The following is a 24,216-nucleotide window of genomic DNA, read 5'->3' as shown; positions in this document are numbered from 1 at the left end:
ATGCCATGCCACAAAGACCCACAGCACTCTCAGGTCACCTCATAATAAATTCCAACTACACTGACAGCCTGGGAGAACAGCCAAGGACTACTGCCTGCCTCCATTCACATTGAAAATATCATCACTATGCGTTGCAGGGGTCATTTGCACACTTGAGATCTCCAACAAAAGACAACCAAGACAATTGGTCCTGAATAACATTGTGAAGTGTGAAACACCTCTAGGAAGTGTCCTGAAAAGACAATAGAATATGAAAATAAAGAAAGAGAATGTGTCTCCTCTTTGCAGACAGGCTGTTTACTGTTTCACTGATATTCTTCACTGTGCTTTGTCCCCAGATATCATGGCGTCCGACATACAGAAGCTCAAAGTTTCGGAATGTGTACGGCAAGGCAGGCAACCGAGAGCAGTGCTTTGATGGCATCCCCATCACCAGAAACGTCCATGACAACCACTTCTGTGCTGTCAATGCCAAGTTCCTGGCCATTGTCACTGAGACTGCAGGTGGAGGGTCCTTTCTCGTCATCCCTGTCAACAAGGTAGGCTGCACACCATAATGACATTGAAGGCTCTATTTTAACAAACCTAATGAAATGGTAAATCTAAGCGCTGTAGCTCAGTAGCTCTATAGGTTCGGGGGGTGTCAGAAATATTTTGCTATTTTCACAACCAGAATGATAGGCGCAGTAGCTGGCGGTGGTGCGAAAGGGCTGGGTTTTGATGAATAAACAAGTTGAAGGTGTGTCGAGGCTTGACCCCTCACTTGCCAATCAGAACGTGCTTCATGGTTGACACTGATTACCAAAGCTAAAGCCCCAGTCGGTATTAGATAGAACATCGCGGTCCTGCCCGCCTGTAGGGAAAATAACCTGTGGTTACCTAGGTTACTCCATTGGCCCACAGCAAAAACTTCATATTTTTCAAACAGTTTTCTTGTTGTCAAAAAAATTATTTTAATCAATTACAAAACTACATTTAAGAAAAGTACAACTTATATAAAGATTACTTTTCATCCTTGCCTGCTCCCTAGCGTTCTCACTACTTAGAAAACTTAATATTGTAGGGCTTCCCTCATGCCCCTTTTCATGATGGTGCTAGCAGCCACTTGAGTGAGTGCTAGCTAGCTACCTACTGGAACATTAAGCTAGCCAAGACCAACAACACAAACAAACGGACTATGCAGCTACAAGTACTGAGTGGAGTTACAAACAGATTATACAAAAAAAGTTAAATGTCTTATCTGTGATTAAATGTTTTCCACAAACTTAGCTATGTGTAGCCTACTTGGACACTGGTTCCCCACATTTCCCACTCTACTACACCGAATAGCCTGAAGCCACAGGGCTTTTCTCGTAGCCCCTACGTGGGAGAATTGCGAACCGTAGGTTGGGATTTTTGACCTGGTTAAATGTACATTGAGCAACACAGCAGCTTTTTGGCATGTTTTGTTATTTCTGTATGGGGGAAAAATTACAAAAAATCACTTGTGGGTGTGGTCACGGGGTACAATACCATTCAAAAGTTTAGGGTCACTTAGAAATGTTCTTGTTTTCCATGAAAACATACATGAAATGAGTTGCAAAATGGATAGGAAATATAGTCAAGACGTTGGCAAGGTTGGAAATAATGATTTTTAATTGAAATAATAATTGTTTCCTTCAAACTTTGCTTTCGTCAAAGAATCCTCCATTTGCAACAATTACAGCCTTGCACACCTTTAGCATTCTAGTTGTCATTTTGTTGAGGTAATCTGAAGAGATTTCACCCCATGCTTCCTGAAGCACCTCCACAAGTTGGATTGGTTTGATGGGCACTTCATACGTACCATACGGTCAAGCTGCTCCCACAACAGCTCAATAGGGTTGAGATCCGGTGACTGTGCTGGCCAGTCCATTATAGACAGAATACCAGCTGACTGCTTGTTCCCTAAATAGTTATTGTATAGTTTGGAGCTCTCCTTTGGGTCATTGTCCTGTTGTAGGAGGAAATTGTCTCCAATTAAGCACCGTCTAGAGGGTATGGCATGGCGTTACAAAATGATAGCCTTCTTCAAGATCCCTTTACCCTGTACAAATCTCCCACTTTACCACCACCAAAGTACCCCCAGACCATCACATTGCCTCCACCAATTTTTTCTGCGTCTCACGAATGTTCTTCTTTGTGATCCGAACACCTCAAACTTAGATCCGTCTGTACATAACACTTTTTTCCAATCTTCCTCTGTCCAGTGTCTGTGTTCTTTTGCCTATCTTAATCTTTTATTTTTATTGGCCAGTCTGAAATATGGCTTTTTCTTTGCAAATCTGCCTAGAAGGCCGGCATCCCAGAGTCGCCTCTTCACTGTTGACGTTGAGACTAGTGTTTAGCGTGTACTATTTAATGAAGCTGCCAGTTGAGGACTTGTGAGGTGTCTGTTTCTCAAACTAGACACTCTAATGTACTTGTCCTCTTGCTCAGTTGTGCACCGGGGCCTCCCACTCCTCTTTCTTTTCTGGTTAGGGCCAGTTTGCGCTGTTCTGTGAAGGGAGTAATACACAGCGTTGTACGAGATCTTCAGTTTCTTGGCAATTTCTTGCATGGAATAGCTTTCATTTCTCAGAACAAGAATAGACTGACAAGCTTCAGAAGAAATGTCTTTGTTTCTGGCCATTTTGAGCCTGCAATCGAACCGTCACAATGCTGATGCTCCAGATACTCAACTAGTCTAAAGAAGGCCAGTTTTATTGCTTCTTTAATCAGGACAACAGTTTTCAGCTGTTCTAACTTAATTGCAAAAGGGTTTTGTAATGATCAATTAGCCTTTTAAAATGATAAACTTGGATTAGCTAATACAACGTGCCATTGGAAAACAGGAGTGATGGTTGCTGGTAATGGGCCTCTGTACTCCTATGTAGATATTCCCGGGGAAAAAATTGTCCCTTTCCAGCCACAATAGTCATTTACAACGTCTACACAGTCATTAAATTTTCTATTTTAGTTGAAAAGGAAATTACAGAAATTGTGCCTAAGGTATTTTATACAACAATTCACATTATAATTTCTTAAATATTGTTTTTTTAACTATTTTTACATTTTCTTAATTATATGTATTCATCATTGTCATGTCTAAATGTCCATATATGCATTGATGATACTCAGAAACATGTATTTACCATTTATTTTAAGAATTATCTTAATAACAAGCATATAAGGTTCACATATGGGAAAAAATATCAATAAAAATTGTAATTTAATACACCTTTTCCTCGAAAATATGTACTGTGATGGGTAATGACTCAGCATTGTGGTAATGACAGAGTGTGGTGTAAATAACATTTCATATAAAACAACTGATGAAAAGTACGATTAAACATTTTAATGTCACAGTTGAAGATATAGAACACATTCAAAACCTCAAAAACCAAAGATACATGCCTCAATAACTTAAGCATATTTTAGAACAATTTTGGGATTCAATGCATTATTCTGATATACATGTACAGGGTTGGAAACACTGGCTGACATTAGGGCTCCCGAGTGGCGCAGCGGTCTATGGCACTGCATCTCAGTGCAAGAGACGACACTACAGTTCCTGGTTTGAATCCAGGCTGAATCACATCTGGCTGTGATTGGGAGTCCCATTGAGCGGTGCACAATTGGCCAAGCGTCGTCTGGGTTTGACTGGGGTGGGCTGTCATTGTAAATTACAATAGTACGCAAGTATAAACACCATGGGACCACGCAGTCGTCATACCGCTCAGGAATTGTGTTCGGTCTCCTAGAGATGAACGTACTTTGGTGCGAAAAGTGCAAATCGATCCCAGAACAACAGTAAAGGACCTTGTGAAGATGCTGGAGGAAACAGGCACAAAAGTATCTATATCCACAGTAAAACGAGTCCTATAACGACATAACCTGAAAGGCCGCTCAGCAAGGAAGAAGCAACTGCTCCAAAACCACCATAAAAAAGCCAGATTACGGTTTGCAACTGCACATGGGGACAAAGATCGTACTTTTTGGAGAAATGTCCTCTGGTCTGATGAAACAAAAATAGAACTGTTTGGCCATAATGACCATCGATCTGTTTGGAGAAAAAAGGGGGACGCTTGCAAGCCGAAGAACACCATCCCAACCGTGAAGCACGGGGGTGGCAGCATCATGTTGTGGGGGTGTTTTGCTGCAGGAGGGACTGGTGCACTTCACAAAATACCCGAAACGTTTGACTCAAGTTAAACAATTTAAAAGGCAATGCTACCAAATACTAATTGAGTGTATGCAAACTTCTGACCCACTGGGAATGTGATGAAAGAAATAAAAGCTGAAATAAATCATTCTCTCTCTCTACTATTATTCTGACATTTCACATTCTTATAATAAAGTGGTGATCCTAACTGACCTAAGACAGGGAACTTTTACTAGGATTAAATGTCAGGAATTGTGAAAAACTGAGTTTAAATGTATGTTTGTGGAAATGTGAAATTAATGTAGGAGAATATAACACATTAGATCTCGTAAAAGGTAATACAATGAAAAAACATGATTTTTTTTTTATGAAAGAGAAAGGCCATAATGGATTATTCCAGCCCAGGCGCAATTTAGATTTTGGACACTAGTGTATGTAAACATTGTATGTGCAGTGTATGTGCACATTTTTAGACTGATCCAATGAACCACTGCATATCTGTTCAAAATGTTGTATCATGACTGCCCAAATGTGCCTAATTGGTTTATTAATACATTTTCAAGTTCATAATTGTACACTGTCCTCAAACAATAGCATGGTATTATTTCACTGTAATAGCTACTGTAAAGTGGACAGTGCAGTTAGATGAACAAGAATTTAAGCTCATGCTAATCACATTAGCCTACGTTAACTCAACCGTCCTGCGGGGGGGGGGGGGGGGCACCGATCCCGTAGAGGTTAACGAGAGAGCAAATTTCCTTGCAGACACCATCAAGCATCATATGCCGTTTTGTCACTGGATGAGGCTCAGGGACAATCCCAAGCACATTCTCTTGTTGGTACAATACAATGTCCTCTCTCATTGGCCAAAAGAATCGGTTGGCTCCCACGCAACTCATCGTCTTCACTAGAGCGCAGCTCTCTGCATCAACATCTTGTGTAATACCAGTGTAAGGGTCTTCATCATCTGTCACAACACACCACTTTCCAATCAGTCCCTCATGTATGTCTGCAATGGGCTGTGTTGCGCTAGGAGATGGCTGTGTTGCGCTAGGAGATGGCTGTGTTGCGCTAGGAGATGGCTGTGTTGCGCTAGGAGATGGCTGTGGTGCGCTAGGAGATGGCTGTGTTGCGCTAGGAGATGGCTGTGTTGCGCTAGGAGATGGCTGTGGTGCTGTGCAGGTGGAAGTGGAAGGTTGTGCTTTGTTGAATTATCACGGTTTGTGCATGGGTACGAAACAATCACATAGATGTGGAGTCATTTGAAGGGCAGTTAGGTCATCATTCTGTAGGTGTAAGACTTCAGGTGTCTGTGGTGGTGTGTTCCTTGACAGGTATGACTCCATAACCACAATTTTCTGGATAGTTGATCTTCTGTTTATTTGGTTAATTTTCTTTAGCCTCCTTTTTTTTTCTCTCACTGGGAAAGTTGTGAGATGGATTTCAGTTCACCACTTTACTTTCTCCTGAGTAATCTTTATTTTTGTTTCTTAAGATACTGCTGGTATCTTAAAGGATCTTGTTTGATTCTGTTTATATACACTACATGACCAAAAGTATGTGGACACCTGCTCGTCTAACATCTCATTCCAAAATCATGGGCATTAATATGGAGTTGGTCCCCCCTTTGCTGTTTTAAAAGCCTCCACTCTTCTGGGAAGGCTTTCCACTAGATGTTGAAACATTGCTGTGGGGACTTGCCTCCATTCAGCCACGAGCATTAGTGAGGTCGGGCGCTGATGTTGGGCGACTAGGCCTGGCTCGCAGTCGGCGTTGCAATTCATCCCAAAGGTGTTTGTTTGATGGGGTTGACGTCAAGGCCAAACCCAGATTCGTCTGTCGGACTGCAAGATGGTGAAGCGTAATTCATCACTCCAGAGAACGCGTTTCCATTTCTTCAGAGTCCAATGGCAGGCTAGCTTCACTACTCCAGTAGATACTTGGCATTGCCCATGGTGATCTTATGCTTGTGTGTGGCTGCTCGGCCATAGAAACCCATTTCATGAAGCTCACGACGAACAGTTATTGTGCTGATGTTGCTTCCAGAGGCAGTTTGGAACTCGGTAGTGAATGTTGCAACTGAAGACAGACTATTTTTACGCGCTTCAGCACTCAGGGGTCCAGTTCTGTGAGCTTGTGTGGCCTACCACTTTGCGGCTGAGCAGTTGTTGCTCCTAGATGTTTCCACTGCATCATAACAGCACTTACAGTTGACCAGGGCAGCTCTAGTAGGGCATAAATTTGACGAACTGACTTGCTGGAAAGGTGGCATCCTATGACGGTGCCAGTTGAAAGTCACTAAGCTCTTCAGTACGGGCCATTCTTCTGCCAATGTTTGTCTATAGAGATTGCATGGCTGTGTGCTCGATTTTATATACCTTTCAGCAACGGGTGTTACTGAAATCGCCGAATCCACAAATTTGAAGGGTGTCCACATACTTTTGCATATATAGTGTATGTCCTTGTCCTGTCCTTGGTTGATTTAGGGGGCATCTTATAGAAAAATAAAACACTTATAATTAAAGTCAGTAACCAAAGTAAGTCACATAAATAGACATCAAAATCACTCAATCATCCTAACATAATACAAAATGTAATGGTCTTATTTAGCAAATAAGTGTTCAATTTCAACTTAACCAACTTGTAATTTGTGTGTTTTTTAAAGCATTGTACGGGACTTGACTTACCCCTAACCAATAAAGCTATAAACGCTGATGAGATTTCCTCCACCCTGGTAATACATTTTGAAGTAAACCCCATACCCTGTTAAATAGAACCAATGATTTTCTGTTAATTAAACTTAAGGCTACACTGTATTGTACTCCCGATAGTTGATATCCCAAATGATGACGTTCTATTCGTGAGTAGGCAAAATGGAAAATGCATCGGTTTCCCTGTATAAGCTGTCTCAGGTGCCGGACTTATTATGGACCGAGCGCCCCATCTACAGGGGACTGACAGACAGTGCCAACCCAGTTAATACATATTGATCCCTCCAAAACATTACATATTAATCTTAAAATAATAGACTTTTAATAAATATTGAAGCAGAAATTGAATATCCAACAGAGATAGGTAATAAAAATATAGAGAACTTTTTGAATGTATACTAAAATGCCTTCTAATATGGAGAAAGTTATCATGTTTGTCTTGTAATAAACCTTGCAATAGGGGGGAAGCAGAACGTTGTTTACCCTACGATTTTTACCACACACACGCCAGCACCCACACACAACCCACCTGTTAATGAATATTTGTTAGTCGTTAATACTCTTTGATTTATTGTGTGGGGTCTTTTTACTTTTGTTTTAGTGGGGTTTTCACGGGTTAGAAAGGATACAACTTAAAGGGTACAAAAATGACATTTTCTGAACTATCTGTTGTCAGAGTTTTGGTTGCCCACATGTAAATTATTTTGATAAGAAATGTACTGAAAAACCCAATGTAAACCTAATACACACAATGTTTGAAATATCTTTAACGTCTGAGGTACAAGAAACAAACCCTCACTTAATAGGGCTGACTGACCTGAGGCCTGATCACCCTCACTAGAAAGACTAGAGACTTAAATGAGATTTAAATGGGCTATGTAAACACTAATAATGACATTATAATTAATCAATAGTCCTATGTGTGTTCGAACCACGAGAAGGACATTATTTTAAGATTGACTTTCCGTGTACCTGTGTATGAATTTCCATGACAGCAAGTTAGAACATGTTAATGAAGCATTCTTCACATCTGCAGCCATTAAATGATCAACAACCTTGCTAAAGCCTAGGATGAAAAGACCTTCAGCTACCCAAATGTCTTGGCTAGCTAATGGACTAGATCACTTTTTAAAGCTCACTTGATTGTTCTTAGCTACCTGTCCTGCAAATTTACCTCGGCTCAGCTTCCTGTGGCTTCACAATTTCCTAATTTCTGACAAGAACAATATTCCCTTGGATAGTTATTTCATAGGCCAAAATCCCTGAAAATTATTGTATATAAGATAAGATTGAGACCGATGAAAAGGACCTGCGAAATATGACGGCTTCCTCCATCTCATCTATTGCTCACAGTGCGCACGTGGTCCTTTTTGACTCCAAATTAACGTGCTCAGTTATTTCTACCACTGACACTACATATAAATTCTTTGCCATTGAATGTTTCAATAGTTGGCTTTGCTATGTCTGTTGTCACTGGTGTGTGGTGTGCATAAACTTTTTCAATTCTCATGTTAGTGATGCCAGTTTGTTAGGACTGAAAACAAGGCTTCAAAAAAATTGTCACTAGCCTACATATAACATTTTTTTTAATGAGATGTGTAAGTGGTAAAAAGCGATATTTATTAGAGGAAATAATGTGCTCAGAAACCAATATGTTAAGCATGAAGGAGCGGGGAAGGGGGGTTTTTGATTGGAGAAACAATGATTAATTGTTGGCCATGATGAGGATAGCCTACAGCTTTAAAATCCTGCCAATTAGTAGAAGTGATAGTGAATAAGGGTTCCTCAACTTAAGCCACAGGCTCCTCTGCTACTGTCTAGGTCATATGGCTTGTATAGGCCCACTTATTATAGGATTAACCCATATCAGTCCCTTATACATCTTCTACTTGTAAACAGCCAAGCTATAGGGTGTGACTGGTACAGAGTTAGCTTGAATCCTATTTTTCAGTCATGTGACCCTCCTGTCTCACAATGTTCTCTTTCTATCCTAACTGTTGTATCAGACACTTTTAGACAAAGACTGACAATGTCACTGATACAATGGGTTCTATTAAGCAATGATAGCACTGTGGCCTGTGAGGCATGTTTGAATTACAAATTAGGCTACTTTCCTTTGTATTTCCAACTGGATTTCCTTCTAACCCCATTTTGGAAATCATATACTTAACTTGTGTGGTTTCTGTCAAAATAGCCCTATTGCTCACTTTCCTTATACACATCAAAAGGCATCTACTCAAAATCAAAAGGCATCTATTTTGTTATAATTGACCCAGTTTTTGACCCTAAGATCCAGTACCTCAGAGATGCTGAGGGAAGCAGGATGATGTGAAAGGCTTTCATGCAGTGCAGCGTATGGCACAGTACAGTGGCACCACTCAGTGGGCATTAGGGGTAACCACTGGTTGTCAATATTGGTGTCAACCCTGTTGATGCATTTCATGTTATGTGTTGGTGGTAGACAGTTATGTGTAATTTTTCTTTGTAGACAATATTCGGTTGAATACACATACCCTGAGGTATCTTACTCGTTGAGTTCAACAAGGCTTTGAGTATGGGATTGAATTTTGATCAGCATGTTTAGATTATATAAAGGGATGATAAGGCTTTTATGCTATTTACAGAATCTGTTTTGTGTTGTCTCTGTTTCTCTCCTCCATGTGCTCCTCCAGGCTGGGCGAATCGACCCTCACCAACCTAAAGTGTGCGGCCACCAGGGAGGCGTGCTGGACATCAAATGGAACCCCTTCATCGACAACATCATAGCCTCCTGCTCAGAGGACTGCTCTGTGAGTAACAACAAACATTGGTGTGTGTGTGTGCGCATGTGTGTGTATGTCTGTGTGTGTGTATTTGGGAGCACGCAAGCATGTCTCTGTGTGCGTGTGTGCACACATGTCTGTGTGTGTGCTTCCCGGTGTGTGCATGCGGGTATCCCTGTGCATAGGGAAAAGTCTTTATACCCCTTGACTTATTCCACATTTTGTTTTATTTCAAATTGATGAAATATATGTTTTTTGTATACATAATACCCCATAATGACAAAGTGAAAACTTGGCAAATTTATTGAAAATTATATACAGAAATATTGTCTTTAACATAACTATTCACAACCCTGAGTCAATACATGTTAGAATCAGCTTTTTACAGCTGTGAGTCTTTCTGGGTAAGTCTCTAAAAACTTTCCACACCTGGGTTGTACAATATTTTCACATTTATTATTTTTGTAATTATTCAAGCAATTTTTTTTTAGTTTTACTTTAGTGCCTTATAGGATGCATGTTTTTCTGTACAGGCTTCCTTCTTTTCACTCTGTCATTTAGGTTAGTATTGTGGAGTAACTACAATGTTGTTGATCCATCCGCAGTTTTCTCCTATCACAGGCATTCAATTCTGTAAATGTTTTAAAGTCACCATCGGCCTCATGTTGAAATCCCTGAGCGGTTTCCTTCCTCACCGACAACTGAGTTTGGAAGGACGCCTGTATCTTTGTAATGACTGGGTATTTTGATACACCATCCAAAGTGTAATTAACAACTTCACCATGCTCAAATGGGTATGTAATGTCTTTTTTTTGTTGCAAGGCATTGGCAAAACTCCCTTGTGGTTGAATCTGTGTTTGAAATTCACTGCTCGACAGAGGGACCTTACATATAATTGTATGTGTGGGGTACAGATATGAGGTAGTCATTCAAAAATCATGTTAAACACTATTATTGCACACAGTCCATGCAACTTATGTGACTTGTTAAGCACATTTTTACTCCTTAACTCATTAGGCTTGCCATAACGAAGAGGTTGAATACTTATTTACTCCAGACATTTAAGCTTTTTATTTTTAATTACTATAACTAGTAAAAATGTCTAAAAACATAATTCCACTTTGACGTTATGGTATATGTAGGCAAGTGACAAAATCTGATCGGCTGTAACACAATAAAATGTGGAATAAGTCAAGGGGTGGAAATACTTTCTGAACGCACTGTACTATATATATTATATACAGTACAGTTAAATTAGGTCTTTAGAAAGAGGAGAGGTCTTATTTAACTGTTGTTTAAAGCTAAACTTCCTTTTTGCCTGAGTAACCTCTGGTGGCAGAGCATTCCACGATGACATGCCGATGACTATGACCGTTATCTACGTATATGCGGCCTATAGGTGCGGATATGGGAGATTCCAGAGGGAGGGTTGAGGCGGAACATGTCCGAGGCGGTTCTGGAGTTGTATGGACACAGCCGACGAGTGGGTCTCATAGAGTGGCACCCCACCTGCAGTGGCATCCTCTTCAGCGCTGGCTACGACTTTAAGGTATCAGTAAATCATTGCTGTAGTGTTCTTTACCATCCTTTCCTCTCTTTATTGAATTCTCTCACTCCCCTCACTCGCTTTACCCATCTTTCTCTCTCACTTTGTTCACTCTTTAATCTCTCTCTCTCTCTCTAAACACGACATGACCAAAGGTATGTGGACACCTGCTTGTCAAACATATCATTCCAAAATCATGGACATTAATATGGAGTTCGTCCCCCCTTTGCTGCTATAACAGCCTCTGCTCTTCTGGGAAGGCTTTCCACTAGATGTCGGAACATTGCTGCGGTGGCTTGCTTTCATTCAGCCACAAGAGCATTAGTGAGGTCGGGCACTGTTGGGCGATTAGGCCTGGCTCGCAGTCGGCGTTCCAAAAGGTGTTCGATGGGATTAAGGTCAAAGGTGTTTGATGGGATTAAGGTCACGGCTCTGTGCAGGCTAGTCAAGTTCTTCCAAACCGATCTCCGCAAACCATTTCTTTATGGACCTCGCTTTGTGCACGGGGGCATTGCCATGCTGAAACAGGAAAGGGCCTGCCCCAAACTGTTGCAACAAAGTTGAAAGCACAGAATGTCATTGTATGCTATAGCGTTAAGATTTCCCTTCACTGGAACAAAGGGGCCTAGCTCGAACCATGAAAAACAGCCCCAGAAAATTATTCCTCCTCCACCAAAATTTACAGTTGGCACTATGCATTCGGGAAGGTAGCGTTCTCCTGGCATCCGCCAAGCGTGATTCATCACTCCAGAGTCCAATGGCGGCGTGCTTTACTCCACCAGCCGACGCCTGGCATTGCGCATGGTGATCTTAGACTTGTGCATGGCTGCTCGGCGATGGAAACCCATTTCATGAAGCTCACGACAAACAGTTCTTGTGCTGACGTTGCTTCCAGAAGCAGTTTGGAACTCGGTAGTGAATGTTGCAACCGAGGACAGAAGATTTTTATGCGCTTCAGCACCTGGTGGTCTGTGAGCTTATGTGGCCTACCACTTTGCAGTTGAGACATTGTTGTTCCTAGACGTTTCCACTTCACAATAACAGCGCTTACAGTTGACGGGGGCAGCTCTAGCAGGGCAGAAATTTGACAAACTGACTTGTTGTAAAGGTGGCATCCTAAAGTCGCTGAGCTCTTCAGTAAGGCCATTTTACTGCCAATGCTTGTCTATGTTGATTGCATGGCTGTGTGCTCAATTTTCTCCACCTGTCAGGAACGGTTGTGGCTGAAATAGATGAATTCACTAATTTGAAGGGGTGTCCACATACTTTTGTATATATAGTGTATATACAGTATATATCTATATTCCTATAAATTCACTCCCCCTTCTCTCTCTTCTATCACCTCATCTCATCAGACTTTTGTCTCTCTTACATTAACTTTCACTCTTTATGTCCCTCCATTTGTCAGATCCTGATCTGGAACCTGGAGGTGGGAGGCCCAGTGAAGTTGATCGACTGTCACTCAGACGTGGTGCTCTGCATGTCCTTCAACACCGACGGCAGCCTGCTGGCCACCAGCTGCAAGGACAAACACCTGCGTGTGATCGAGCCTCGCTCGGGCAAGGTCCTGCAGGTGGGTCACTCACCCATGTAGACAGAGAGACACCAGCTATATTACAGTTTTTTTACAATCGCGAGGACCCATTTCTCAATACTTAGGAAACTTTTTCAAAACTCTTCACACAGATCTCCTAACCAAATTTCAGCTTGGCGCAGCAGTTCATTCACATCATAAAATGCAATAAAACTACCAAAACACTTCATACATGTCTCAAATCAACTCATTCTTCCATAACACTAGTAAAGGTTGTCACCAAACAAGCACACTTTGTCACTCATGAAACAATGACCTAAAAAACACTAACAACAGGTAGCATTACACAATGTTTTCTTTTGTAAAATGTCTTTACAACACAAGAATGACCTCCCTACTGTTTAGAATTCACTGCAGTATATGTTACAGGAATGAATCAGCCATGATGCAATATGCTTCAATATGTTTTATGTCATTTTTTGGCATTGAGTGATTCCAAAATAAAATAATTTCTATATACACCGATACAGATACAGTAGCAAGTCTAGTCAACCCTGTCTTCTGCATTTGGCCACAGGTTCTCATCCACATCACATCTTATGTCATCTTGGGAAATATACATAGGAAATAATCTTTTGGCATTAATGGTCCATCCCTGGCAATCTTCTGCAGATATGTCCAAGCATCCAGCATTCATTGTGTCCAGGAGGGACAGTTGATCATGTGGATGGTGGTTCATGAGGAAAATAATTCCTCTATGGGGTTGAGGAATGGAGAGTAAGGTGGGAGGAAAAGTGACACCATCCTGGGATGGGTTGCAAACCACTGACTGCACGGGAGTGGTGAAATGCCACATTGTCCCAGACAATTACAAACGTTGGCCGATGTCGCCTCACTGCAACCCTTTCCTCACCTGGCACAACCCTTCCATAGAGGTCACCCAGGAATGACATGAGATGCTCGGTGTTGTGTGGCCCAATTAGCAGTTTGTGTAACAGCAATCCATCAGAGTATATTGCTGTACACATTGTGATGTTGGCACCCCTCTGGCCCGGGACATCCACTGTGGCTCATTTCCCAATCACATTCCTTCCTCGCCACTGTGTTTTGGCCAAGTTGAAACCAGCCTCATCCACAAAGATGAATATGTGGGTTGTTGGCCTGGCTTCAATCTCCATGACTCTCTAAAATAATTCCACAAGGCAACATAAGAGTTAGGCTATACCATATTGGTTCCTGAGTTGCTTGACTCGTTCAGAGTTCCTCTCAAAGGAGACAGTGTACAACTGCTTTATCCTGAATTGATGTTTCAGGACTCTAGAAATAGTTGTTATGCTTACATTGTGAATATTTACAAATGTAATGTCTGCCAACACTCTGTCCCGAATCTCTGAGTTTTATGCCATTATTTCTGATGACCATATCAACGATTGCAGTTTCCTGTACAGCAGTGAAAATCCTACCTCTCCCGCCAGTGGGAGGTAACCATTGGGTCCTAAGCAGGAATAAAAAAAACTATTACACACAAGTGGGTGTGGAGGCTTTGCTCAATTTACTTCTGTAATGTGCAGTTCAGTCAGATGCCCTTGCAGAATGCACATCTTACCTGTTGTTTTGCTGGAAATTTCTCAGAATAGATGCCACTGTTGAGCGTTGCAGATTTGGCTGCACTCTCAGACCAGCCTCTCTCATTGATAGATCATGATTTGTTACATGATCAGTTATAGTAGCCCTAATCTCATCTGAGACTACAGCTCTTGATCTTCCTCTCAGTCTTCTTCCACCACGCATACGTACTCCTCTCCCTCCCACTCTTCTTCCTCTGTCAGCCACTTCTCAATCTCTGGCTGGGTCCATGTTTACATTGCAGTACAGCATTATTCCTAAAATGTCCCCTTTTGTATAGATGGTAATGAAATTGAAAGACTAACACCTGGGTAGGTGTTCAGCCACAATGGGAATCAGCTGTGGTTGGTCTAATTGTTTTGATAGTATTTCTTTTTTTTAGATTTGGAATATATTTCAATACGGTATTACTGTAGAAATGTAGCAAATTGCTGTCTTATTCCATTTTGTGTTATGTTAGGTTTTGAACTTAAGTTGAACAGTTATGAAAAGAGTATGTAAACGTGCAAATTGGCCTGTAGGTACATAGAGTTTTGGTGGTGGTTGTGTCTGAGGGAGAAAATAATTCATGAAATTTGAACGATGTAGTCATTGAATGCATTTTGTGCCAAAACAATGGAATATGATCCACAGTTTAGCCCACATAGACTGCTGTTGTGCTCACTGTGTGCAGAGTTTTGAAAAGGTGACCTACAGTAAGTATTGAGAAATGGGTCCTAGCGATTACAGTTTTTTTACAAAGGCCATGTTTCACTTTAAAACAATTAAAAACATGAATCAATAGTGGTATATGTATCAATTGGATATGTCAATTATTTTTCAATACGACATTGTAAATTGAAGATCTAATAGCTTATATACTGCTGGGCTACACACGCACCACAAAAACATGAAACACATTGATTATCTGTTTACACCACTGCGAGCAGCGATACCCACATTTCTAGCTAAATTACATAACAGTAGCTACATATTACATGACACACTAGTGGTCAAAAGTTTTAGAATATCTACTCATTCAAGGGTTTTTCTTTATTTTTACTATTTTCTACATTGTAGAATAATAGTGAAGACATCAAAACTATGAAATAACACATATGGAATCATGTAGTAAACAAGTGTTAAACAAATAAAAATATATTTAATATTTGTGATTCTTCAAATAGCCACCCTTTGCCTTGATGACAGCTTTGCACACTCTTGGCATTCGCTCAACCAGCTTCACCTCGAATGCTTTTCCAACAGTCTTGAAGGAGTTCCCACATATGCTGAGCACTTGTTGTCAGCTTTTCCTTCAATCTGCAGTCCGACTCATCCCAAACCTACTCAATTTGGTTGGAGGTCGGGGGGCTGTGGAGGCCAGGTCATCTGATGCAGCACTCCATCACTCTCCTTCTTAGTCAAATAGCCCTTACACAGCCTGGTAGTGTGTTGGGTTATTGTCCTGTTGAAAAACAAATGATAGTCCACTAAGCCCAAACCAGATGGGATGGCTTATCACAGCAGAATGCTGTGGTAGTGTCACGTGTGCTCCCTCTCCGGCCTCTAGGTCACCAGGCTGCTCGTTATGGCGCACACCTGTCACCATCGTTATGCGCACCTGCGCATCGTCAGACTCACCTGGACTCCATCACTTCCCTGATTACCTTCCCTATATATGTCACTCCCTTTGGTTCCTTCCCCAGGCGTCATTGTTTCTGTTTCAGTTTCATGTCTGTGTGGTGTTAGTGTTTCTTGTTTTGGATGATGTTTATTTTATTAAAACACTCACTCCCTGAATTTGCTTCCTGACTCTCAGTGCATAGCACTACACTTAACCATGCTGGTTAAGTGTGCCTTGAATTCGAAATAAATCACAGTGCTACCAGCAAAGCAACCGCACACCATAACACCTCCTCCTCCATGCTTTACAGTGGGAAATACACATGCAGAGATCATCCGTTCACCCGCATCGTGTCTCACAAAGACACGGCGGTTGGAACCAAAAATCTCCAATTTGGACTCCAGACAAAAGGACACATTGCCACTGGTCTAATGTCCATTGCTCATGTTTCTTGGAACAAGCAAGTCTCTTATTATTATTGGTGTCCTTTAGTAGGGGTTTCTTTGCAGCAATTTGACCATGAAGGCCTGATTCACAGAGTCTCCTCTTGTCACGCCCTGACCATAGTTTGTTTTGTATGTTTCTATGTTTTGTTTGGTCAGGGTGTGATATGAGTGGGCATTCTATGTTGTTTGTCTATTTCTATGTGTTTGGCCTGATATGGTTCTCAATCAGAGGCAGGTGTTTCTAGTTGTCTCTGATTGGGAACCATATTTAGGTAGCCTGTTTTGTATTGTGGGTTGTGGGTGATTGTTCCTGTTACTGTGGTTCTGTGTTCATGTTACGGGACTGTTTCGTCGTCGGTTTTTGTTTTTTCAAGTATTCTATTAAAATGAATACTCACCACGCTGCATCTTGGTCCTCCTCTCTTTCGCCTAACGACGAGCATTACAGAATCACCCACCACCAAAGGACCAAGCAGCGTGGTAATGGGCAGCAGCAGGTGGAACAGGTGGAGGCAGCCAGGAGAGCGGAGGCAGCAGGTAAAGGGAACCGGCGTTATGAAGGAACACGGCTGCAAGGAAGCCCGAGAGGCAGCCCCAAAAATTTATTGGGGGGAGGCACACGGAGAGTGTGGTTAAGTCAGGTAGGAGACCTGAGCCAACTCCCCGTGCTTACCGTGGAGAGAGAGGGTCCGGGCAGGCACCGTGTTATGCGGAGATGCGCATGGTGTCTCCAGTACGTGTGCATAGCCCGGTGCGGTACGTAGCAGCGCCTCGTATCGGCCGGGCTAGAGTGGGCATCGAGCCAGGTGCCATGAAGCCGGCTCTACGCATCTGGTCTCCAGTGCGTCTCCTCGGGCCGGGGTACATGGCACCAGCCCTACGCATGGTGTCCCCGGTTCGCCAGCACAGCCCAGTGCGGCCTATTCCACCTCGCCGCACTGGCATGGCTACGGTGAGCATTCAGCCAGGTAGGGTTGGGCAGGCTCGGTGCTCGAGACCTGTAGTGCGCCTCCACGGTCCGGTCTATCCGGTGCCTTCTCCACGCACCAGCCCTCCAGTTCCGGCACCACGTACCAGGCCTCCAGTTCCAGCACCCCGCACTCGCCCTGAGGTGCGTGTCCCCAGCCCGGTACCACCATTTCCGGCACCACGCACCAGGCCTACAGTGCGCCTCCAGGGTCCAGTATGCCCTGTTCCTGCTCCCCGCACTCGCCCAGTGGTGCGTGTCCCCAGCCCCGTACCACCAGTTCCGGCACCACACACCAGGCCTACAGTGCACCTCGGCAGGCCTGAGTCTCCCTCCTGTCCAGCGCCGCCTGAGTCTCCCTCCTGTCCAGCGCCGCCTGAGTCTCCCTCCTGTCCAGCGCCGCCTGAGTCTCCCTCCTGTCCAGCGCCGCCAGAGCCGCCCGCCAGTCAGGAGCCGCCCCTCAGTCCAGAGGCGCTCCTCAGTCTAGTGGGGCCCTTTATTAGGGTTCCCAGTTCAAGGTCGGCGACGAGGGTCGCCGCTCCAAAGAGGTCACTGAAGCGGGCAATGACTATGGTGGAGTGGGGTCCACGTCCCGCGCCAGAGCCGCCACCGCGGACAGATGCCCACCCAGACCCTCCCCTATAGGGTTAGGTTTTGCGGCCGGAGTCCGCACCTTGGGGGGGGGGGGGGGTACTGTCACGCCCTGACCATAGTTTGTTTTGTATGTTTCTATGTTTTGTTTGGTCAGGGTGTGATATGAGTGGGAATTCTATGTTGTATGTCTAGTTTGTCTATTTCTATGTGTTTGGCCTGATATGGTTCTCAATCAGAGGCAGGTGTTTCTAGTTGTCTCTGATTGGGAACCATATTTAGGTAGCCTGTTTTGTATTGTGGGTGATTGTTCCTGTTACTGTGTTTCTGTGTTCACGTTACGGGACTGTTTCGTCGTCGTTTGTTTGTTGTTTTTTGTTTTTTCAAGTATTCTATTAAAATGAATACTCACCACGCTGCATCTTGGTCCTCCTCTCTTTCGCCTAACGACGAGCATTACACCTCAAAGTGTTCAGATGTGTCTGTTACTTGAACTCTGTGAAGCATTTATTTGGGCTGCAATTTCTGAGGCTGTTAACTCTGAACTTATCCTCTGCAGAAGAGGTAACTCTGGGTCATCCATTCCTGTTGCATTCCTTTATGAGTCAGTTTCATCATCGCGCTTGATGGTTTTTGCAACTGCACATGAAGAAACTTTTAAAGTTCTTGACATTTTCCGTATTGACTGACCTACATGTCTTAAAGTAATGATGGACTGTCATTTCTCTTTTCTCATTTGAGCTGTTCGTGCCATAATATGGACTTGGTCTTTTACCAAATAGGGCTATCTTCTGTATACCTCCCCCCCACCTTGTCACAACACAACTGATTGACTCAAACACATTAAGGAAGGAAATTCCACAAATTTACTTTTAAGAAGGCACACCTGTTAATTTAAATGCATTCCAGGTGACTACCTTGTGAAGCTGGTTGAGAGAATGCCAAGAGTGTGCAAAGCTGTCATCAAGGCAAAGTGTGGCTACTTTGAAGAATCTCAAATGTAAAATATATATTTGATTTGTTTAACACTTTTTTGGTTACTACATGATTCCATATGTGTTATTTCATATTTGTGATGTCTTCACTATTATTCTACCATATAGAAAATAGCAAAAAATAAAGAAAAACTCTTGAATGAGTAGGTGTTCTAAAACTTTGGACCGGTAGTGTATATATGTTTATTTGTATTTATTTTCTCATTTGTTTTGTGATGTCATCTACAAGGGGTGTATGTTCTATTTTTATTAGCCCATTTAACTTGCAACATGGCCTTTAAAGCCAGAGTGACCTGTTCACACACCTGGGTTGTCTCCATATACAGCACCATTTGTGGGGTACCTAGACACAAATATACACACACACTCCACACCTCACACACAAATGCTTTGGCATTAGGATTACTTCTGTAGACGTAGCTACTGTACTGTGTAACGCTGTGTTGTAACACAACCAGTTTGAATAATTTTCCAGAGCTATTGCCATATATGTGAACAGGAAGCTGACTGTAAGAGCCACAGGGTGAACAGAGTGGTGTTTCTGGGCAACATGAAGCGCCTGGTCACCACCGGAGTCTCTCGATGGAACACTAGACAAGTGGCACTGTGGGATCAGGTGAGCTCATTGGTGATATATCAGTGTCTATGTTAAAGTGCTTTGGTGTGTTTGAGAGAGAGAGAGAGAGAGAGAGAGAGAGTGTATGTGTGTAGAGCAGTGTCTCACTAAGGTTCTCTCTCCAGGAGGACCTGTCCATGCCCATCATAGAGGAGGAGATTGATGGGCTGTCTGGGCTGCTCTTCCCTTTCTATGATGCTGACACACACATGCTCTACCTGGCAGGCAAGGTAAGACACGTCATACCAAGGCCACTTGACCTTAGCTTTCAACTATCACATGAGGTGATGTGTATGAATTACATTTTTATGTTTTAATGTGAATTTCTCTCTTGAATTTAAATGGGATTTAATTTCACTTTTTGAACTGACTGACTTGAAATGGAACCCCTATGCGAGATGTGCGCTTCCTCATTTGCTTATAAATTGCGAAAATGCATTTTGTGTGGTGTGTTTGTGAAATATATGTATGCGCGTGTGCACGTGTGTGAAAGAGAGTGTGTTACCATGGGAACCTCAACGTTACTGCTATCTGCTGTGTGATCTCAGGTATCTGTGTATGGTTCACAGGGAGACGGTAACATCAGATACTATGAGGTCGGCACAGAGAAGCCCTACCTGCAGTACCTAATGGAGTTCAGGTCCCCGGCTCCACAGAAAGGCCTGGGTAAGTCAGTCACATCAATCGATGAATACTAAGTCGTCTCACAAATCGCAATGCCATCCTTCCAGGTCTCGTTCATCAGTGAGGAAGCCTGTAAATTGAGGTTAATCAATGAGTGAAAATTATACTTTTCTAACTCTTGGAACAACATTTCAGATACATGACAGGGTACAAGGTTGCGTTTTTTTTCTATTGGTCCTGAATCATAAAACTTGAGATCTGCGCTCAGAACTCAAAATTCCAATTGACATCAATGCATGATTTTAGAGGATGTGATCTCAAATTCAGCCCTCAGTGAACCCGCAGCACAATCAGGAATCCTAACAAGAGGGACATTCGCAGCACTCAGAACATTGCAGATAGACCAGACTCGCCTCTCATCTCCAACTGAAATAGAGAATTGTGACTGTTCCAGACATTCCGTTTCTATCCATGCTCAGTCTGAACTGTCTCCTGACAGTAGAAGCCCCTAGATTGGCATGGTATGTAAGGTGTCCATTTTAACTTCAAGACTCACCTCAACCCCCTTTCCCCTCTCTTTGTCCACCCTCACAGGAGTTATGCCAAAACATGGGCTGGACGTGGCGGCCTGCGAGGTGTTCCGCTTCTACAAGCTGGTGACTCTGAGGGGCCTCATCGAGCCCATCTCCATGATAGTCCCACGAAGGGTGAATGGAGTGCAGTGTTGGGGAAGCTACTCTGAAGCTACCAATCACTTCACAATGGAAGAACTTTAGCTACTCTAGCCTTAGGAAAAATATAGTTTACTTAACTGAAGGTTACTTTTAAGTAGTAGTTCACTACATCCAAACTACTTGGTGATAAATGATCATATTTCAATCTGAAATGCCATAGATTACAAATTGCAAGAACAGATCACTCTGGAATCGTGTAATTTAGCCTACTAAAAATTGAAACATTTTCAAGTGATAATTAGGCAGGAAATTCTTGCGTACCTCTTCTGGTCTAGCAGTTATTAACTACTGAACCTCTGTGTGTGTGTGTGTGTGTGTGAGAGAGAGAGAATCCGAAGAGTCCACAAATAGTAATATTACAGAAACGGTGTTAGGGCACTCAACACTGATTGCGTCAGCATAGTAAATCAAGTGATATCAAATGTTGTCCTTCCTGGACAAAGGGAGTTGTCTGAGTAGCTGAGATACTGTATGATATTGGCCACTAATGCCAGTGGAATAGTGGAATATTACCTAGGACAGAAGCTAGCTGAAATGTAATCCTCTCACCATATGGGTTATGCTTGGCTTGTCTCACTTATCATACCACCTAGGTGCTTTCTAGACTAGCACACGGCAATGCAGCAGCATTCATTTTCTGCTTTGGGTGCTATAGGAATGATTCATTTTGTCTTGTTGTTTTGCAGTCCGAGACATACCAGGAGGACATCTACCCTATGACAGCAGGCACAGAACCAGCCCTCACTGCAGATGAGTGGCTGAGTGGGATGGACAGAGGTGAGTAGTGCAATACTGCAAAATGGCATACACATGTAACTAATGTTTTTATGAATACTGATACAAACATACAATTATGCAGACCTGGTGAGCATCATCCAAGTGTGTGTGTGTGTGTGTGTGTGTGTGTGTGTGTGTGTGTGTGTGTGTGTGTGTGTGTGTGTGTGTGTGTGTGTGTGTGTGTGTGTGTGTGTGTGTGTGTGTGTGTGTGTGTGTGTGCAGAGCCAGTGTTGATGTCCCTAAAGGCTGGATACAAGCGGCCCTGCCAGAAGGCCTTCAAGGCCCCTGTGAGAGAGAGGAAGACCATGGTGATGAATGGCCTGCTGGAGAGTATTCCACCCAAGACAGAGAACGAGGTGAAACCAATTGATGTGTTGTTGTGTATATGACAGCGGTATGTCCCTACTCACTCTCAGAAGCATTACCACGTCTTGAACAACATAGAAGAGATAGCACACTGCACAACCACAGGCACTGTCTTGCCAATGCATCTGCACTATGCCTTTACCCTGACCTTCAGTGTGTGTGTGTGTGTGTGTGTGTGTGTCATTCCTCTCTCCCAGCTCATGCGGATGTTCTTCAGGCAGCAAGATGAGCTAAAGAGGTTGAGAGAGGAGCTGGTGCAGAAAGACGTTAGACTCCAACAGCTGGAGCTGGAGCTCAACAACCTGCGGAACAACGCCAACAAACTGTGACCTTCGACCTGGCTGACCCCTGACCTCCCCACTCTGACCTCCTGCACACTCAGGGAGAGAGACCATTGGTGGCCGACTCCCTTCCCTTCTTCCCGAAGTGTGCACCCGGGTGGAAACTCCCTCTAGTCCATGCGGGTCCAGTGAGTGAGCTAGTGCTCACTTCTGGGAGAAGGGTAAGGAATCAGAAGGCAACCTCTGTCACACTGTGTCCCTCACCCTGAAAGCGGGTCACCAAGCCCTGAACACTGCCAAAAATATATCCAGCACCACCCGACCTGGCTGCACCTCTTCATCCCTTCTCCACGTTCCAAAGACCTTCACCTCCTTCAGCAACAGAACCTTAGTATGTCCCCATTCAGCCAAAGCACCAAGACCAACTGTGGTAGATAGCTCTGCATAGAATTTACTCAAGCTGACAGAATCAGTTATGTGGGGAGTGAAACCATTGTTTCCCTTTAACTTCAAGCAGGCTCTGTCCTCAAGACATGAAATGGCATGTCTTGAGACTTGAAGGCCCTTGAATATGAGGACTTGTGAGGACTGTAGTTGCATAGCAGGGGTATTGCTGGGTTGAGCATGTGTAGTCTGTAGTCTCTGCAGTGGTCCTATCTGAGGATGGGGCAATAGAGTGGTAACCAAGCCTATTCAAACAGATGGCTTGTCTAGTACTATTCATCCCATACATTATTCATCCTATTATTGATGACGAATCTGCGATAGATCCTCTTCATATTTTCACTTTATAGTTACATATGGCCATTAAATGAATATTCTGACAACAAAAAAATACAGGAGCGCCATGTTAGATAAAGGCAAAAACAGACTTTAAAGCCATATTGGGGGACAAATCTTTGCTGACTTGGTAGCAGGTTGTCCACAACATGAACATGACTGAGGCATTCCCAAGGTTGAAGGGACCACTGAGGGATGTGTATATGCACCTCGACCACTGAGGGACCATGTCCTCACAGATGTCTGTATGAAGTCGGTAGAGATGCTCGTAATTCATGTTAGCCACACGTAGCTACTGTATGAACATTCTGTTGTCATGTGTGACTACAGATCAGAGGTAACTAGCAACTGCAAACACTTATTATTTGACTGTATAATACAGTATGCCTGTAACCGCAACGATACTGGTATATTTATATTGTAGTACATGATGATAGAATGATAGGGGAGAGTATTTATTGCAAGTTTAAAAAATAATGTCATGCGTGGAGAGAAAAATGACAGGGTAAGTGTATTAAGGATATAGCCATAGGCAGCAGTGGGGATTAGTAAGGTACCCAAGGTAAATGTATGACTGCTAGAGGATGTTATTTCTTAATGACTGTAACATAATGTCTTCCTGAAGTTGCCCCTCTCCCTAAATAAATTAATTGACACCATAAAAATAGTGTTCAGTAAGTGACATGTGGTTGAATCTGTGTACAGCTTAGTGGTATGCATCAGCACAGTTCTGATAAGCAAAAATGCTGTAGAGAAACAAAAATGATATAAACAGTCTGTCCCAGAGAAGCACTGGAGTTCTATATTCTGCAGTATCCACATCTTCTTTTGTTACAACACAAAGGTGCACCATGAAAACAAGGTCAAAGGAACCACGCCTTTACATGAAGTCTCCACTAGGTGGAGCCCTTTCCCCAACTGCAGTACTCTTCATGCTACATGATAGGGTGTACTATCTCTCTAATTCAATTACCAGTAGTTTAAAAAAGGGGTGGTGATATATAAATACCCAATAGCAGCTGTTCCACCTCATCCACTTGGCTCAAGGGTTTTTGTCTCCACTTCTGAAGTGGTTATTCTGACAGCATCAATGGA

At 43.0% G+C, this 24,216-nt stretch overlaps 1 protein-coding gene across 1 annotated transcript; it reads left to right on the top strand.

Moving 5' to 3' along the window:
• Positions 1–23,770, top strand: coro2bb (coronin, actin binding protein, 2Bb). Its single transcript, XM_039017984.1, has 12 exons — positions 1–33; positions 339–539; positions 9,546–9,662; positions 11,035–11,184; positions 12,590–12,754; positions 19,443–19,559; positions 19,685–19,789; positions 20,129–20,225; positions 20,778–20,890; positions 21,604–21,694; positions 21,917–22,050; positions 22,258–23,770. Exons 1-12 carry the CDS (start codon positions 1–3, stop codon positions 22,387–22,389), a joined length of 1,455 nt encoding a protein of 484 aa, XP_038873912.1. The 3' UTR covers positions 22,390–23,770.
• The last annotated feature ends 446 nt before the right edge of the window (positions 23,771–24,216 follow it).

This window comes from Salvelinus namaycush, chromosome 21 (assembly GCF_016432855.1).
Source record: "Salvelinus namaycush isolate Seneca chromosome 21, SaNama_1.0, whole genome shotgun sequence".
Lineage (NCBI taxonomy): Eukaryota > Metazoa > Chordata > Actinopteri > Salmoniformes > Salmonidae > Salvelinus > Salvelinus namaycush.
Note: the sequence above shows the minus strand (reverse complement) of the source record. Positions and strands in the feature narration are given on the sequence as shown.